Source organism: Malaclemys terrapin, chromosome 2, assembly GCF_027887155.1.
Source record: "Malaclemys terrapin pileata isolate rMalTer1 chromosome 2, rMalTer1.hap1, whole genome shotgun sequence".
NCBI classification, from domain to species: domain Eukaryota; kingdom Metazoa; phylum Chordata; order Testudines; family Emydidae; genus Malaclemys; species Malaclemys terrapin.
The window spans coordinates 137,825,251-137,844,889 of NC_071506.1; the positions used below are offsets into that span (position 1 = coordinate 137,825,251).

At 38.6% G+C, this 19,639-nt stretch overlaps 1 protein-coding gene across 2 annotated transcripts in view; it reads right to left on the reverse strand.

Annotated features, from left to right (window-relative positions):
* The window catches only part of GFPT1 (glutamine--fructose-6-phosphate transaminase 1), a 47,446-nt gene that overhangs the window by 7,848 nt on the left and 19,959 nt on the right, over positions 1-19,639 (reverse strand). Inside the window, exons 4-14 of one of the 2 annotated variants that reach the window (XM_054017443.1) lie at positions 16,377-16,502; positions 14,107-14,165; positions 12,260-12,394; positions 11,037-11,098; positions 9,888-9,967; positions 9,730-9,783; positions 5,783-5,888; positions 4,477-4,640; positions 3,954-4,049; positions 3,498-3,595; positions 2,034-2,154 (exon numbers count right to left, since the gene is read on the reverse strand). In XM_054017443.1, the coding sequence (XP_053873418.1) occupies positions 2,034-2,154; positions 3,498-3,595; positions 3,954-4,049; positions 4,477-4,640; positions 5,783-5,888; positions 9,730-9,783; positions 9,888-9,967; positions 11,037-11,098; positions 12,260-12,394; positions 14,107-14,165; positions 16,377-16,502 (1,101 nt within the window). The remainder of the gene's footprint in view (positions 1-2,033; positions 2,155-3,497; positions 3,596-3,953; positions 4,050-4,476; positions 4,641-5,782; positions 5,889-9,729; positions 9,784-9,887; positions 9,968-11,036; positions 11,099-12,259; positions 12,395-14,106; positions 14,166-16,376; positions 16,503-19,639) is intronic. The other variant, XM_054017444.1, reaches the window with a different exon arrangement.

Below are 19,639 nucleotides of genomic sequence, written 5' to 3' on the forward strand. Positions count from 1 at the left end.
TGCAAATTATAATGAAAATAGATCTCTTGTCTTGATTATTAGTAATTCACCATGAGCAAAGAACACTATACTTTAATATATATAGTTGCATAGGTAGTATACTCGGACCAAATTAACTTGCAATATCTTAAATCATGTTAACATTAAGATGCAAACGATAAATGTCCTACAATTTATAATACCTGCTATGCACCAATTCAAAATAACAGACTGCCAAAAACTCTAAAGGCAAGATGGCGAGGAGGAGCAGAGTTGGGGCCCATAAGAGAGCCCTTATTCCTAGTCATATTTGAATATTTATAACCCCCAATATTCTTTATTACAAAGTTCTGCTGCAAGCTGTCAAAACTACATTTTTGGTGGTTTCCTCCCCCCTAAAAACATGGTTTTGTATCTACCACCTGTAGAAAACTATAGGGCTGGTCTAAGTGCAGGGGTATTTTGGTCACACAATCTGGCTCGGTTCTGGCTTAAATGCCATGCAATTTTAACCTTTTAAAAACAATCTCTCAAAGGCATAGGGTGTGCACTATATGAGATGGGGCTGGCTCAATCAATTGTTTACATCAGAGGGGAAGAAGAGGGTCAGGGTTTCTTTGGAGACAAAGTGTGACAATTCTGCAGCTATTTACAGCCTCTGAACAACTTGATTCAAATGAGCAGAAAATTATATTGATGATCCACTTCTATTGCATGCAGAGCTACACCCCAAAGCCAATATTAGAAAGAAAAATCCCTTAATTTTGCCATGTCTTACTGGAATGCATTAATGAATAATACCCCAAGGGGCATTCCCTCTAACTGTATGTGCACAGTATAAGCTACATCAAGAGGTAACAAAAATAAGGTTAAATCAGTAGATTCTACTTTTACTATGATGTAGCAATATTCAGAAATCCTTGACTGCATGCTATAATGCTTAGATCACCACCAGACTGAAGAATTTTTAAAAGGCTAAAGCAACAATGCAGGGAGGGGTATTTGTGACCTCAATATTTACTTTGGTTTTCTAGCATCTGGAGATATTCAGCAGTGTTCTGCTCTCATGAGACAGCAAGAATAATGCAGATATCAGAGGAATCTCGTTTATTGGTTATATCCAAATTTTAAGGGGACGCGTGTGCCTGTGGTACACTCACAAACGGGAACCATGTTAGAAACAGATGCCATTGTTCCTAGAGAAAAACAGCAGCTACATGTGTACTCAAAACATGAGTGAAAGTTGGAATAGTCAAACTGGCTGAAAGATTAAATTCTCAGCACATACACCCAGGAAACACACTGCTGAAACAAGTTAGTTATTCAGTAGAGTTTTCTGGTAGTAAAGATTAAGAATTTATTAACACTTTAAATTGCTCACGGGTGGCTTTTGTATTTTGATAACACAATTTAATTTCACTATATTTTTCCCCCCTAGCATATAGTGACAGGAAAGAAAAGGAAAAAACACCTATTTCCTTCCAAATATGACTTTTCATATTAAAGTTCAAGATAACAGGACACCACAAAAGGGAATAATCACCTTGCTTTGTTGCAAATGTCCTATACTATTAAAAATTTATCCATCTGGTTTCAGTGTAATGTAGCCCATTAAGGATACCATTTATTCTTTAGCCTAAGTGTGTGTTTTAGCTTATGCTCCATTCCAATGTGTGATTTGTTATTTTAGATATTCTTGTGTAATGATTTCTGTGTAAATTATTTATTTCAAAAGCCACTGGATGAGGTCCCTATAGTTGTTTAAAGGGACAATAAGAAAACATTTAAAAAGGGAAAATGTATAAGAGTTTAACCTGATATTCCACATCATAAGTTCTATTTTATTAGGCTGGGGAAAAGTTCTCTACAGAAAGGGTACAACAATTTTTGCCACAGGACTAGACAAAACACACTAGTACATGTATCCTGCACTGGTATGAAGATGGATGAGATGGGCCAATTTCTACATTGGTGTATACCCCAGGCAATCCTACTCTCAGACAGCAGAATTTGGTCCTATGGATTTCTCCTTAGTAGTACAGGAGTGACCCTACCTGACTGGCTGATAAAAAAGCAGACGTCATCTCTGAAAACTGGAGTGTTTCTGTCCAAAAAGTCACTGGCTAGTTCAACCATAACAGGCAATTCAGTCAATTCTTCTAGCACTTGACGAGTCTGGTAAAATAGAGATGTCAGGAAGTTACAATGTGTTTAAACACATTTAACAAAAGAAGCCTTCAAAATTGCCAACCACTGGAAAATATTACAGTCAAAATACCATTATGCAGGTTAATGAAAATATAACCCAAGACTAGTCACTAGACCTAGATTCTAAATCACACTAGATCAGTAATAAGAAAGGTTACTTATGACCTTGACACTGCAAAAAGATCTATAGGGGCAGACCCACAAACTGAAGTAGCGTACTATTGACAAACACAGCTGCTTATATCAAAAATTGTTTACAAAGTAAAGTTATTTTTCAAAATCTGTTTCACTGCAACCTGTCCAAGGAGGATGTCTAGACTCCAACCTGGGCGTTCATTAGGAAATAACATTCCTGAAGCACCCCAAAAGCACTAATCAGTACTGGGGGCAAAACTGAAAACCTATTTCAGCCCTTGATGGTCTTCTATAATTATTTGTATTACAAGAGGGCCTTGGGGCTTTATCCATAGACCAGGACTCCACTGTACTGTACAAACAGCCCCTCAGCATAGGGACCCTTACTCTAGATCATGAAACTAGCCAGATGAGTGTCCGTTTCATTTTCAGGGTCTCAAAAAACTAATTTAATGCAGCTTGGTTTAAGTGTGATTTTTTTTTTTTTAAATGTATAGTCTTCCTTAAAAAAATTAAATTCCTTAGCAAATGTATGGATTATCTTGAATCCCAGGCATATGGGCTCTCATGCTGCGACCCAACAATGTTTGAATTAGAGCCGTACCTTTGTGCCCCGCGATTATATCGTATCTCAGAGGAGCAGGGTTACACATGGTTTAAACTCGGCCCTGAATCTGCAAGTGTTTAGGAAATGCTGTGGCATAAAGTAGAACCACTGCATTGTGAATGGCTCTTTGATAATGTTCCATCAAAGTCTGAAGGAACCATTATGATCATCTAGTATGACCTCCTGTACAACACAAGCCATAGAACTTCCCCTCCAACATATAAAATAGCAAAGGAGCAAGTCAGATGTGCCCCTCTAAGAGCTTTTAACTTTCTGAAGCCTTCTCACTATTACATTGTCCCTTTCCTTGACAATTTTTACCATATGATGAGAAGTTTTGTTTTCAGAAGTTTGTTATAGGAATAAAGAAAAACTACAGGTAAACTTTTCAAAAGTGACTTAGGCACTCAAAGTCAAGGGGACTTGGGCTCCTTAAACACCATTGAAAATCTGGCCCCAGAGTGTATATTTCTATAGTACAACTGACTGGTCATTAACCTGCTCAGTATTCATAATAGCAGCAGCTAATTCAGCCAAGGTTTGCAAGGAAACAGTGACAACCACTTACCGCAACTCCGGCATGGTAGCTTGTCCCACAAGCAATCAGGATTAAACGCCGACACCGCTGAATCTCCTTGATGTGATCCTTCAACCCGCCCAGATTCACTGTAATGGATGTGGATGAAAAAGTCAAGATGGCCAATTCGCTCAAGGACACACATAACACATTGATCTCCGGGGCCCCTCTGATGTATATCATCTTAGGTTAAAAGAGCTGAAGTGTCTCAGTCTGTTTCTTAGCAGAGAAGGCACCCACATAGTAGAAGCCATCATATATGGCAAGTTTGTCAGCAGAGAGAATGAACTCTCCTGACACAGCTATGGAAGGTCCCTTCTACGTAATGGCACTTCTTACATAGATATAGAACTTCCTTCTCTTAGGCCACACATCTACTCTGTATCACCCCACCCCAAATTTGGCAGGCGCTAACTTTAAAACTGTAAAAGGATTAATTTAAATTACCAGTGTAGTCATCAAAGTTGACTCTTCCTCTCATTGTGTTAACAACAGATTCTGGTTGCTCAAAAATTTCCTTCTGCATAAATGAACTGAAGTTACCTTAAAAAAAAAAAAAAAAAACACACACACACACACACACACAATGGAAACTTTGTTATACTATTAATGCAATTAACAGGTGAACACATGGGGGCGAACATGCTGATTGTCAGAATGGTCAGAAGTGATTTTTCTCACTCCTGTACATGATCGTGTCACAGGAAGGTGCATGATGCTGTTATTTCACCTTTCACCAAAGCATCAGGAATTGGTCACTGCTGGAGATCAGACACCAGACTTGATGGACTCATGGTCTGATCCAAAAAGGGCAAGTTCTAGTTTCTCTTGGGGACCAATCTGGGAAACAAGGGATGCTTCTGAATGGAAGAGAGAATCGGCAGCCCCAGTTTTGGTTATTAAACCACCGGTTCCCGATGGCAGGGAATGGCCCTATATTTAAATGGAGGAAATGGTGAAGAACTTTTACCCTTCATGATCTGCTGTAGTTCCATCTGCAGGGTCTGGACTGCACGCCCAGGGTGGTCACCCGCTGTGCGTTTGATCCGGTGGATAGAAAGACGACCGTCCACCACAGCTGCTACGTCATCGTCTTCAAGGAAAATCACTCTATTTGTGTGCTCGATGACAGCACTAGAAAGAGAATAGACCAGTTGCCATAGGACACTACTTCACAAAGGAGATGAGGGCTAGAGCTGAGCCCATAATCAAATGGGCAATTTATTTAAAGAAGTTGGACAGTTCACTTTTTAGTGTGTCATTATTTGATTAATTTAAGGCCCCACTTTTAGAAATCTCTATGAATTCCTAAGGCAAAGCGTATTATGCAACAGCGTAGTCTAATCGTTGCAAGCCATAGACTGGGAGCCAGCATTACTGGATTCTATTCCCACCTCCGCTGTTAACTTCGGCCATTTCTACACTTGAAAAATAGGTTTGAAAATACAAGCTTTTAACTGATGTGATTTTAAACATGACTTTGGACAGGGCAAACCATATTTAAATATATCTGCTGGTTACAGTTAACCCTGTTTACCTAGCATAGAAATGGCCTTGAGTAAGTCACTTAATCTCTGTAAAAGGGGGAAAAGACACACGGGTATCCTAAGGCTGTATCCTTAAAGCTCTTCAAAACTCTCAGAGGAAAGGAGCTGCAGAAGTCAATTATGGTCACACTTACATGTGTTTCTGGAACAAACACTGTTACTTTCCTAACATGCTAAAGACCAAGGATTCAACAAGGTTAGTTTTTTACCATTAGCTTTTACCCTCCAGTAGAGTTAACATAAAAGACTTTTTAGGGGATACAGGGAATTAGGCATGCACAGAGTCCTTAGAAGAACTGCACAATTCTCCTCAATTTCTGGGTCTGTCTTTTTAATTTTGGCCGCTGTCTTCACAAGATTCCCATTACTCATCTCTGGAAGCATATTAACTGATGAACTTGTACTAGGACAATGCCACAGTAAATAATGTTTTCACCCCTCAGCTCACAGAGAGCCGAGAAGTGATAAGTCTTCATTTCTTTAACAAAGTCTTATTTAACCTGCCTTTCACCCCCTCCCCAGCATCAGTAAAGAAGGACATGCAATTTATGAATGGTAAGTAAGTGACATCTAGTTGATGTTTGTAAGACACTATGAGAGTTGTTACGCACCCTTTGCTAAGTATTGATAAAGTAACAGTTGTAACGCAGGTTACCCATTAGGGCTCTAAATTGAAAGGGCATGTCAACAGTTGTCTTGGAATCCACTAAAGATACTGAAGAATCTCACCTCGCATCAGAAGCAAAGTAGTACTCCACAGCTTTCTCTTCAACAGGGAAAAGACAGGTGGTGCTGTCGATACGGGAGAGGCTGCAACTTCCTTTCTTGTCTTTACCTTTAATGTTATACACTGTATTAGCAATCAGTGTCACATACACTTCCACAATAAAGAACAGACGCTGCAATGTGTCAAACTTGATCACAGTTCCCAACTCACAGTACCAACATGAAGCATTATTTTGAACACTTCACATTTTGGTTGAGATCAAGGGGCTATAGTCAATTTAACACTGATGAAAATAGGCTTAGCAAAAGCGATCAGGATTTTTTTTCTGGGTAACATTATTTGTTCCCATTCTTGAGCCCTTTCTTAGTTTGCTTACACGGCACTGAAAGCTTTTTGGATTAAATCTACTTGACATTAAACATGCTATTGATATGTTCCATACTTGTAGTGTGTCTATAGAGAACTTCAATAAAAGAACTAAAGTAGGAAGTCTCTGTACGATTCTACTCTGAAAAATGACTCAAATCATTTCACAAGGTTTCACATTTATTAGATACCCATATTTTTTCACTCACTCTGTCCTGCTTACAAGTTTAAACATTTTTTTTTAATAACTGCTGTGCACACTCACCGTGGTGTTTGAGAGGCAAGTGGGACTCTCTCTACTTTACATCCCCATGTTTAATAAAAATTCTCCGCACCAAAAGCAAACTCTCTTTCTCCTGGTCCATTTGCTATTAGCATTTGTACAATGGCCACGGAGTACAAGAGCTCAGTACTGTTCGTGGGAGACCAGAAGTGGAGCAACTGACAAATGAGCTTCTCATAATTTTGGTCCAAGCTTGTAACATTGGCAGCCTGCAGTCTGGGCAGTCAGATTTAACAGCTCATAGGAATTATTTTTGTTGGTCCAAGGAGGCGTGACTAACACCAATGAGCCGTAGGAGACATTTTTGGGATGTTGGTAGAAATTTTTCCAAAAGCCTAAAATTTCACTGAAAATTCCCTCAGTCTTTCAACATTTTTTAACCTGCTCTAGAATTTTTTTTTCTTAACTTCAAGAAATTGTTTACCAGTGAAGACTAAGACTGTAGTATAGTCTGAGAGAAGTGGCTAAGACTGGTTGCTTAACATTTGAGCTTGGACAAAACACTAAACATGCCAGAGAGATCAACCTTGCATTGGCAGGGGGTGATAAAGAGAAGTCACAGAGGATAGATGGGTTATTCTACAAGTTTCTCTTTTCTATTCTGTCTAAAATTCAAGGATGACAAATTTTAAGTTGACATATACTACAAGGAATACACTCTACAGGCCTAATTATTTTACTTGTACTAAAATAGCATAAACTGGGTAACATTTTAATTACAGAACATGTACTTCATTGATTTAAATACCCTCCCCCCACAACAATAGCTAATATTCAGATCAATACAGCTGCAATTTAGTTAAATTTTCCAAAAACTTTTTTCTAAAATCAAAAATATTGCTTTCATGTTGATACTGAGGGAAAATAAGGAAGTTCCACTAAACCAACAGTTCAGAGCGCTTCAGATTTTTATGTTCCTTTCAATTTGCAAATCAGAAAACAAAGAACACAACCACCAGAAAAGGCAGAGCGATGGTGCTAGTGGCCATTCTCCAAATAAACCGCCCACCCTTGATTGAAGCATGCAGATTTTCTTTCCCCAGGTACGACATTTCACTGCATCATCTTTATTATGTCAGCATTGCTTTCCATTAGATTCAATCTTTTTGTCATCAGCACTTAAGAAGTTCAGTTTCAGCAAACCAAAGCCAGCTGCATATCATCAGTGGATATATATCACTGATAAGTATTGCCTGGCTGCCACTTTTTAGGCTCTAACAGCAACACAACAGCAATTCCTCACCTTCAGAACAATGACTGCTACTGCCTACTCAGGGCTTGCATCACGGACCAAAAAAAGGGGGAGATTTTGCAGACAATTGGGGGTGGCAGGGAGAATAAAACAAGTACTTCAAAATCTCTCGGAGGAAAAACTGCTGAGCATATTTTGATACCATATCAACTTCCACTGTAGCAATTTTAAGCATATGCTAGTTTTAAAATGCTAACGTAGCACAGATTCGTATTAGCTTCTACTTAATATGAGATATTCTCTATGCTTACTTGAGCAAGGCTACATTTGAAATTGCTTTAAGAGGCACTTGCAAAGACAGAGCGGCCTATGTTAATGTCACTGTCTTTGACTAAAACCACCATCCATTATAGATAATTCCTAGGGATAATACGAAACCCTATTGCCAGTTAACAAAGGAAGAGCAGCGCATCATGCCCAGGCTGTCAGCAGAAGTTCTTACCACAGGTGTGAAATGTTTTTGAAAAGTGAGAAACCAACCAGTTTATTGCATTTTAACTAGACAGACTGGCGTGCCACAGAATCTTTATCTATGCGTACAAAGATGGAAGGAAGCAGAAATCACCTACTCCTTACACTTCAAGCGTTAATAATAACTAGGAGCCCTACCGCACCTGGTCCACGATTGCCTCCGTAGCTTCAAAACCCTCTCATCTTATTGAGGTCACTCGCTATTCCAAGCATGTGCATCCCATTAGGACGTACCTACATAAAATTACATTCAGCCCTGTGCAACGATGAAGTCTTAACACCTTGTGGAGTCAGCACACTGTACTTCTAGGTCCATGCTACACCACAAATCTTAGGCTGCGCTTTCACCAGAATTTGGTAGTTCTGGGTTGTTCCCCTCTCCCCCTCTATTTTAACTTGAGGCTTTGGGTAAAATTGTCAAAGGTCAAAGACATTTTCAAAGAAACTAAGTCCCATTTAAAGTCAATGGACTTTGGTTTTTAAATGCCTATGTTACTTTTGAACGTGGGATGCAGGCAATTTTTACCCATTAACACTAACTTCCAGGGAAACCTGTTGAACATGTGGAACAACAAACTTTTGCACACCACCTCTCCTTTGGCTTGTATTAAATATAATTGTAATCACTGTCCACTCAAATAATCAGTTTTCCCCAGGTTACAAGGGGATGTAGTTAATAAAAGGTTACCTGGGTGAGCTATTGGCACAAGAAGAACTTCAATAGCATTGAGGTTCAAATTCTCCACTGGCACCAGCCCACACATTTCAACCACTGAAATAACTATTCTTGCAACCACATGCTACTGAAAATGAAGTCCTACTGATTTACACCAGGTGAGTATCACGCCCCATCCTTTTCCTTTAATAGAGAACTCTCCTAATTTAGCTGAACATTTTGTCAGATCGTAAGTGAAAGGTTATTTTTAAGACAGAAATGGAGTACTTGAGAAAACAGATTAGATTGTTAATAAATAATGATTCATTGCAGCTAAAGGCACACCCCAAACTCAAAACACACAAACAGATTTTTGTAAAAAAGATTCCGGATACAAGGAGCAAAAGGGAAATAAACCCAAGCTGTAATTCGAACCTCATTGTATCCATGATGTGCTGTAGATCAGATGAACTACATTTTGCTCAAAACACAGCTCTGCTTCAGTGACAAGATTTCCCAGCATGACAGTGGTTTCTAATTTCATTGTTTCTACTTTTTTTTTTTTTTTTTTTTTTTTTTTTAAACTTATTCACTCTTTCGTGCAGTGAATAATGCCGCAGGGAACTCAAGAACGAACCTATACCTAAAACATCAGTTAGCTAAGTTAACGCTCACAATGTACTATGTACATGTTCAGAATCACTAGAACACTGAAACTTGGGGATAAGGTGGTGGGGGGTTGTATTTATTTGTGGTGTTCTATAAAGAAGAAATCCTTTTCTTCTGGTTTGTTTCATTTTGCTACATGGAAAGCAATAACCACATACTAAAGAGGCAGTTCTAATTTCCCTTATTTTCAATTCTTTTTCTAAGAAAAAAACAGCAGAACTTGTAGTATTAAAGGGATGTCTCAAGTAGGCACCTTTCTCCGCTTCTATGGATATTCCACCAACAGAATGATCCATAGATTGCACAGCTGAAAGTGTAACAAGAAAGAAAAATAACTTCACACAATCAGTGGAAAATAATAATTTTAAATAGTGTAACAATATAACAAAGAGAAAGTCACTTCTAATTTACCTGTTCTGTACAGTATTGGAATGTGGTCAGTGGAGAGCTTGTGTTCACTTCGAACTCCAATCAGCAGGGGGCTTCCTCGTCTGCAAACGAAACATGGAGCTGTAACTGATGATACATGGAGCTTCAACATAGAAACCTTAAACTTGAGGGACTGTTGTTCGACACCACGGTATCTAAACCAATTAACCTCATCCAGCTTGTTTTACTGAATCTCATTAACCAATTAATTGTGAAGAAAGTGAAGGAGGCTGCAAGATATAGGACAAAATTCTGATCTCAGTTACACTAACCTTCCTCAAATGAAAATACAAATTTAGCATTCACCCTTTCCAGGAACAGAGCTAGACAATGAGATATGAAGGCAAAGGCTAAAAGCAACGAAGACTTAAAACTGGGGCAGATTCCCTAATATGAGCACTGAAATCCTGCACTTGCATGCTCAAGCCAGTATTTTAAATGGTTATTACCCATTATATGCACCTAATGGCAGATACTAAAATTGAGGCTTTCAAAGTTTATTAGGGATTTAGCCACACTTTAGTTAAAATTAATGGGAATAGTGTGGCTAAATCTCTTGGTTGGCTTTTGAAAGTCTAAGTGTGGGATTTAGAGGTCCTATTAAGGCACTCGCATGATACACTTGAAAATCAAAGTAGCCCAATTTATTAAATAAATAAATAAAGGGGGTGTCCCTCCAAGGCTTTAGGTGCCACTGCCATACATTACAAAAACAAGTTCCCGACCCACAAATCCGACTTCTCTTTCCAAGGCCAACTTCCACAGCAGCCTTCACAACCAGATTTGCCTTGTGGCATGCCCCCAAAGGCCAAGAGACCTAGGTTATTTCAGACCAGTTGTATGTGAGTATAAGCGAGATTCTGACCACAAATCTGGTACTGAAGTATTTCTCCAAAGGAGGCCTTTTGAAGTGTTTTGTGCTGAAATGGGGGAAAGAGAGGAGAAAAAAGTATGCAACACAGAAAATGCAGATTCTCACACAGTGCAGTAAGAGCATCCTCTATGTTACTCTCCTCTGACTGATACACCAGCCATCATCAGCAAGAAGGGAGAGGGGTTAAAAATGTATTTGCTTTGATTGTGATTAAAAGGGGAATACTGTCTATTGAGAGATACAATAGCAATCTTTACCTGGTGCCAACTGCTTGACCATGGTAATGGACACTTTTAAACACAAGGGCAAAAGCACCTTCCTGGAAAGAAAGGCGAAATATACAAATTATTGTACCATTTCAAACTACACTTACAGCCACATTTTTCAAACACCAACATGTAACCTGCACCCATAAGAACATTCTTGTTCAACAAAACAACTGTCTGTTGGCACATATTTCATGGTCGCTGATTATTTCAGGTGCCTAATTTTGAAACCATCCCCCTTAATTCGCTTGTTCTAAGCCAGTTATTTTTAAAAAACAGGATTCCCTGGTTAGGCTTAACTGCCTACCACTATAAAAGCTCTGACACCAATTCAGATTTTGGTGAGCTGACGTACTACACCAAGGATTCAGCAAACAAATCTTTGCGCTGCTTGACCTGCGTCTGTTCGCAAAATTGTTTGCCACTTGGAACACATACCATGGAAAAACTGTGCATGGCCTCGGGCTGCTGCCATTTCCCTGGCATTCCATGGTTATTAACGTTAATTGTTTCCAGAACAAAATAGCACCAGGAGGAAGTAAACTAACTGTTTTTATGCACAGGGCTGTGCATATTAATAAAAAAAAATCTCAGGTAAACATACATGCTTTTTAAGAAAGTTTCCACAAGAGGTCAGCATTTCTTCCATTACTGGAGTTTTACGACCAACTAACCTTAGGTCCAGATTCAGCAAAGGAAACACAGACTTAACTTTTAAGTAGGTCCCAATGACGCCAATGGGACTAAGCACAAGCTTAAATCCTGTCCTAAATAGGGATGCTCTCCTAAGACAGGGCTTTAAATTGTGACTTAGTGACAAGTTTACAATGTAGATCTGGCCTACAAGCTTAGCAGGATTAAACATTTATATGAACAATATCCATAGTTACATTAGATAGGAATATAAATTCTTGCGCTTCATGACATAAATCAAACACTGATTGCCTGGAAGAAACATCTCTGTACAGGTTATTCTTTAATTGTCCGTTATGGGATTTCTTGCACTACTCACTGAAGAATATGGAATACAGACAGCCTATTGGACTAGACTGACCATTAGTCAGCTGAGTATTGCAATTCCAGTATTCCAACTTTCAAATATTTTACCATAGCTTTTATTTTCATTTGAGACACCATCAGAAGTATTGCCTCTGGGTCTAAAAAAAAAAAAAAAGTTTGAATCAACCGATTTTTAAAATTAATTAATATATTACCAGTTGCTGGATAACCCTCTCCACCAAGGTGGTGAAGCTAATGTCGTCACTTTCGCGGTTGTCGTACATGTACTTGACAAGCTTGGCAATGGTTTCTGTGTCGGTCTCAGACTCAAAATCATACCCTTTGCTTTCCTGAAAGCAAACCAAAAAACCCCAGTTTGTTATTACTGTTCATTATTTGTCACGTCTAGAAGCGCTAGTCATGGACCAGAACCCCATTGTGTTGGGCACTGCACAAACTCAGAAGAGAGAGATGGTCCCTGCCCCCAAAGAACTTACAATCTAAGTGTAAAACAAGAAACAAAGATTGATACTGACAGATAGAAGAGTACAAGGAAATAATGAGACAACAGTGGTCAGCCTGATACACAGCGGGTCTCAGAACACCAGCACCTTAACCGCTGTCAAATTTTTTGTAGGCATCATGGAGGGTTTTGAAGGAGGACAGGGTGGTAGCTTTGCAGATGTTTACAAGGAGCTCCTTTTAAGCACAAAAGGTGCTAGTTTGAAAATGTAACAAGTAGATGATGGAGGCTGGAATCATGGGCCGATCGGAATTGGGAGTCGATAGTGAATGAAAGATGATAGTTGGGTGGAGATAAGCAGTGAAGGGCCTTGAAAGTGAAGACAATTAGCTTATGTCTGATGAGATGGAGAAAGGGGAAGCAGTAGACGGATGACATAGTCAAAGTGACAGGCTAGAAGAATTATCTTGGCAGCAGCATTCTGAATGGATAGGAGCAGATTTTGAATGGATATTTGTCAAGGCTAGAGACGAGAATGTAGTAAATCAAGACACGAGATGACGACATTAGACACTTTGGTGGGAACAGATTCAGTGGAGCGCGAGGGGCAAAAACAGGACTGGAGAAGAACTCTAGACTGTGACTGTACACAGCAAATTCAATGATCTTAGAGATGAAAGGGAGAGGTAGAGATAGGGAAGTAGCTGGAGATGCAAATGGGCTCAAGGTTTTTTGTTTGTTGTTAAGATGGGGAGACTAAAGCATGTTTGTATTGTGAAGGGTAGGAGACAGAGCAGAGTGAGAAATTAAAGGAAAAGAGTAAGGGATGGCATCAGAGTGGATGCAAGGGAAATCTGCAGATGAGATGTGATGGGGCTGTTCACTGTTAATGTAGACAACAGAGGAGAGTCTTGCAGGACACACAAAAACAGTAACTGCATAGACTGCCCCTATTTAAGAAGCTCCCTAAGTAAGGAAAAACAATTCAGACAAGAATTCATATCAACCAGTCTCGTGCACAACAAATATCTCCACAACAGTCTTTTTTCTTGTATAATCTGTCTCACGCTACCCATAAATCAGGGTGCTCTGGATGTATGAAACTGAATACAGGGCACGGGGGAGCAACTCTGTCAATAGCAAAGAGCAAAGGATTACGAAGTCCTGTTAGCAGAATGGTCAGCTGGCAATGCAATTTCCATTACCCTCCAAAGGCCAGAGCATCAAAACAGATCCTTCATCCTGAAAGAGAAGATTCCCAACCTCATACACATGAAGGTATGATCAGTCCATGAGACTTGAGGGGTAATTTCCATCCCTTCAATTTCTACTCTCCACCCACAAACCAGATCAAAGCATGGGCAGCCACATGACCTGAGATAATCCCATGGTCACCATGAAAGCCATGAAGTCTTCAGCTGTCTCAGAAGAATCTCCAGCTTTGTATGTTAAAATCGCTGGGCACTATTACCACCTGTGGGTTCCACACCACAGTAGCAAGAAATGTAGGCAGCTAATCAAGGACTTTGAGATTTAACCAGTACTAGGTGCCATTATAACTTTATCCCAGAGCTTTGACACACAGCTAGTTTTACTTACCAAAAATTTTCTCAGATCTTTGTAGTTGGTTATAATGCCATTGTGGATAACAATAAATTCTAGAGAATAATAAAAAAAAGTGTTAATTCTAACAGAAACGTGAGTATTTTACATACCTTAAACACCATATGAAACATTTTATTCTAATAAGCATACTTACACAGTAGTAGAAGCATCAAAATAGTGAACGGCTTCTATAGTTCACTGCAATTACCCTGCACAGATTGCTCTCTGTTAGCAAGGACTATGAGGTAATACCATCTAGTGGCTCTCAAACTTTTTTACCAGTGACCCCTTTCACATAGCAAGTCTCTGCATGCGACCCACCCTTATACATTAAAAGCACGTTTTTTATATATGTTTAACACCATTATAAATACTGGAGGCAAAGCGGGGTTTGGGATGGAGGTTGACAGCTCGCAACCCCCCATGTAGTAACCTCGCGACCCTCAGGGGTCCCAACCCCCAGTTTGAGAACCCCTGGTCTAGGACTTATGCTATGCCTTTCCATCAATAAATCTCATTGTGCATTACAAAGATGGAGAACTTATTTTACAGATGGAGAACTTAAGGGACAGAAACATTAAGTGCCTTGCTCAAAGGCCTGTGTTAGAAGTAGACCATTGAATAACCTTTTAAGAGCAAATATTTCAAAGAAAACTCACCCATCTGTCATCTTTTGAGGGTGGCTTTTTTAACTTTCATGGATTTTTAAAAAAATGTATTTAATGCATCCAGCTGCCACGATGATATGCCGTGTATTAGTAAATACCAATTACCATGACAATGTTCTCTTAGTATCATTGCATGCAATACAGAATAGAAATAATTTTCCTAATGTAAAAGACGAGAATCTAGGCCAGCCTTCATGTGTGCCATTACCCTAAATTACTATACATGTTAATCACATCAGGTCTTAGTGCTGAGGACGTTAAACATGCACAAACCATTTTCCAAATCAATGGTTGTATTATTTCCGTTTCCAGTATTCAGAATCACAACACATTTGAAGGAGTGGACAAAGTAGTTTTGCAGAAGTCTTGTAACCGGAAGATTACTGAATATATTTAATATATGCTTGTAACAATTTTATGTGCGGTGCTCACCTAAACAATATACAATTAGCGATGATCCTTTTCTATACGAGCTATTATTGTATCTCAGTTGGTTCGTTTGTTACAATACAAAAATCAGATGGTGAGAGCCAAAATTGGTTCCATTTCAAAATCTTCAGAAACTGGTTGGTAATGTCTCCTGAGATTCTAAATATCTTGGGCTTGTGTTTTAATCCAATCAATTTTCACTGAACCATTTGACACAACACTTAAATCACCCAGGGTGAGCTTAACAGAGATGGAGGATGGTCTTATGTTTAAAGCACAGGATAGAGAACAGGACAGAGAACATCGGGTTCTATTCCTGGCTCTGTCACTGGCCTGCCGGGTGACCTTGGGCAAGTCATTTCACCTCCCGTGCCTCAGTTTCCCCACCTGTACAGTGGGGATACTTTGTCAAGTGCTTTGAGATCTCGGAATGAAAAGTTCTGTAAGAGCTATATATTGTTGTTATTATTACCCAGCTCTGCCACAAACCATCATATGTAAGTGAGAATGCTAACGATTACACAGGTAGCCTGAGGATAGGTTCATCACAGTTCGTAAAGCATTTGAGATTCGAGCTGGTGCATAGATATAAATAAGAGCCAAGCAGCCTTTTGCAGCAATACAAAGGACAAAGCAACCTTTACCAAATGATGGCCAAAAGAGAGAAATAAACAAAGAAAATTATAAAAAAAACCCTGTATGTTAGCAACATGCCATTTATGATGATGGTTGGGAAAATTCCTGTACAGAGATTACTGTAGGCCTTGAGATCTTACTTTTTCAGTCAATATTGATTTACTGAAGTCCCGAGGCACTATCACAATGCAAATAATTAATACGACTGCCTCTTACTGCAAGTGATTCATCATCATAATAAAAAAAAGAGTCTGGTGCTGTTCTTATTGAAGTGAATGACCAAACTCCGGTGGGATTCAAAAGGAGCAAGATTAGGATCATGGCTTGAAACAGAATAATGATTCCTACCCCCTGCCTCCAAGCACGTGCTCTCACAGAGGCATAGGCAGCACTGCACCAATGGAGTTTTAGTATGAAGTACTGAATTAAGTGACAATTTGCAAGAGCATATTCATCGCTCAGAATTCCCAATAGCCATTATTCTCCCCATTCACACAAATAAATACTTCCCCTTGCAGTGCAGGGTCTTACCATTGTTTTTATCTGAGCGCTGCGGGTGGCTATTGACGGGACTGGGCTCACCATGGGTAGCCCATCGGGTATGTGCGATGCCAAGATGTACATCAAACTCGATGTCCAGGTCCATATCCTGTTGTTCTGCAGATGGAAGTGTAAAAATTTTACATTATCAGGACCTGATCCAATTCACATTGAAAGCAACATAAGAGATGGGTCAGGCTTTCAGAGCGTAACAGGCAATGCAGTAAGTTACATAGAGACTGACATATTCAAGTAAAAATATAATCAGAAAATTATTAGCACAAAGCAAGCAAAACGTCAGGTTTAAGTTATTGGCAGTCAAGACCATGTCATGGCCCCAGCCAATAAAGTGATGATTTCTCACGTGATGAAGGATCTTTCCATGTGAGATACACAGCCTGATCCTGTGAACCCTGTCCTCTGAGCCACACTACTGATCAGTACCACTGACTCATGTGTACAGGTTTGCAATATCAAAGATCAAATGTTTAATTTAACTGCCGATTTTTTAATAAATTTACCAACATGATTTTCTTCTAGGCTCTCCACCCACACAAAAATTGCAGCATTCTGAGTATTGTCTATTAACGCCAAAGCTGTTTGTGGGCAGGTGTGAATATTTTCTAAGCTCTTCTTCTGGCAAAAAGTATCCCAACATCAGGGCATTTCCAACAAGTTCTCAAAATCATTTCGGTTTTTCAGCAAGAACATCTTTGTCTCAGGAGTTCACTTGTTTTGCCACACTGAGTCCTCAAAAAGAAGCAATTAGACAGCATCACTTGTTTATACTGTATATATTTTCTCCTGAGAACATTTTCAACTCTGATAATCTTTTCTCCTGCATATTGAGGAAATATCTATGAATTTTACTTGTGAAGCATTCGCATGCTTTTATTAACCAATAAGCCAATGGGAACATGATTGTACATCAATGGGAGAGTCTTACAAAACTAGGACCATAATTCTCAAATGTACACTTCATGAGCTATTAAGAAGTTCATAGCACTTGTTAGTAAAGAATAAACCTGTTATGTTAGACAATCATTTACTCAGTGTTCTTCTCAATTGTCTGTTTCCAGCCTATCAAGCCTTCTTCAGGAAAGCTTTAGTGAGAAGAGGATGGGAACCGGTAAACTGAGTAAAAGCTCTCATACCAAGCAGTGAATTATTGTACAATATAGCAATTGGCAGCATGTTTCAACTATGCCTTCCATTCTCCAAGAAGTTCTGTGACACGCCTGTCTATCCCCCCAGCTCAACCTCTTCCAACTTACTATATGGCCTTCAGTTTATTTCACATACCTATAAAGATACATTAACAAAATTATTCATGTGGCTGTTTTGTAAGTCTCACTCATCTGGCGATTCCATTCCTTTTTATTCTCAAAAAGAAAATAACCTTTAACAAGTCACCCAATTTTATTTTCTTCCCTTGTGTTGGCCCATCATCTCTGATGCTACTGAAATATTAGCTCTGCCTGACCAAGCATAATCACCTTATACAATATCAAATTAGAATCCCCAACAGTAACAATTTAGTGCCTGGAAAGTATCAAATTAATCTTCTCTTGGTAGAAGTTCATCCTTTTGTTCAGAGATTACCTTTTCTGTCTTTCTTAATGGCTTTTCATAGACCATAATATAGTTTTCTAAATTGATTTTACCACAAGTGCTTAAATCTTACCATTATTCCAGTGTCTTTCTTTTTTACTGAATATATACAATATAGCCTTCTTTATTCAGACTTTGGACTTAGCTGAATTAAGGTCAGGTCCACGCATTTCATTTGGATCAATGAGGTTTTACTATCTTAGTAATGTTAAAATTACATTAAAAGGCTACAGAATCAGTTTCTCATAAGTTTCATATATGAGAATCCTTTAAGTTAAATAAATATGCTGTAACTGAAGTTACTAACACCTGAAAATCAGGATATTAACTAGAAACAGACAACCATCAACTATGGTGGCAGATACCTGCAAGTTCATGCAGTGCTTACCCATACTTTACAGAAAACAATTGTTTGCAGTTTTGTTTCCTGCAGAGATTTGACTAATTTAAAATCTGACTCTATCCAGGACACAAAAGGGTTTAGAAATAGAAAGCAGAATACCTCACTTCCTACTTTCTCATCAATTTGACAGTTCCACTTATAAGTATATTAGTATTTTTTCTTAACCAATTCCTTAGCTCATCTACTGCGCACCTCAAGATAAAACTAGGTTTGCACTATAAGATATTTAGGTTATTCAGAAACTCAAAGTCAATTTATTAAGGCTAAATTCAAAATGTCCTAGTGGATGATTTTTTCCTGCTTGCAGAGGAGGAGGGAGTTTATTTTTTAGAACTGAAATAAAATATATCCATATATAGATGGATTCTTATTAATGCTGTAATATTATTTTCACTATTTTGCTTTATTTGGATGAGAAACCAATGCACAGTTAATTCCCTTTCTAAAAGGTTGCTCCTTATTTTAAGAACATTTTAAAATTTACCAAGCTAAATGGGCCCCAATCCAGCAAATATTTACAAGCACTTGTGAATCCTAGTGAATTAAATGGAGTGTGAAGTAAGGCTGTTGATTAATAGCCGTTAACTCACGCAATTAACTCAAAAATATTAATTGTGATTAATTGGAGTTTTATTCACACTGTTAAACAATAGAATACCAATTGAAATATATTAAATATTTCGGATGTTTTTCTACATTTTCAAATATATTGATTTCAATTACAACACAGAATACAAAGTATACAGTACTCACTTTATATTATTTTTATTACAAATATTTGCACTGTAAAAATGATCAAAGAAATAGAATTTTTTTAATTCACCTAATAGTGCACTCTCTATCATGAAAGCGCAACTTACAAACGTAGATTTTTTTTTTTGGTTACATAACTACACTCAAAAACAAAACAATGTAAAACTTTAGAGCCTACAAGTCCACTCAGTCCTACTTCCTTTAAAGCCAATCACTAAGAGAAACAAGTTTGTTTACATTTACAGGAGACAATGCTGCCCACTTCTTATTTACATCACCTGAAAGTGAGAACAGGCACTTGCATGGCACTTTTGTCGCCGGCATTGCAAGGTATTTACGTGCCAGATATGCTAAACATTCGTATGCCCCTTCATGCTTTGGCCACCATTCCAGAGGACATGCTTCCATGCTGATGACGCTTACTGAAAAAATAATGTGTTAATTAAATTTGTGGCTGAATTCCTTTGGGGGAGAATTTTATATCTCC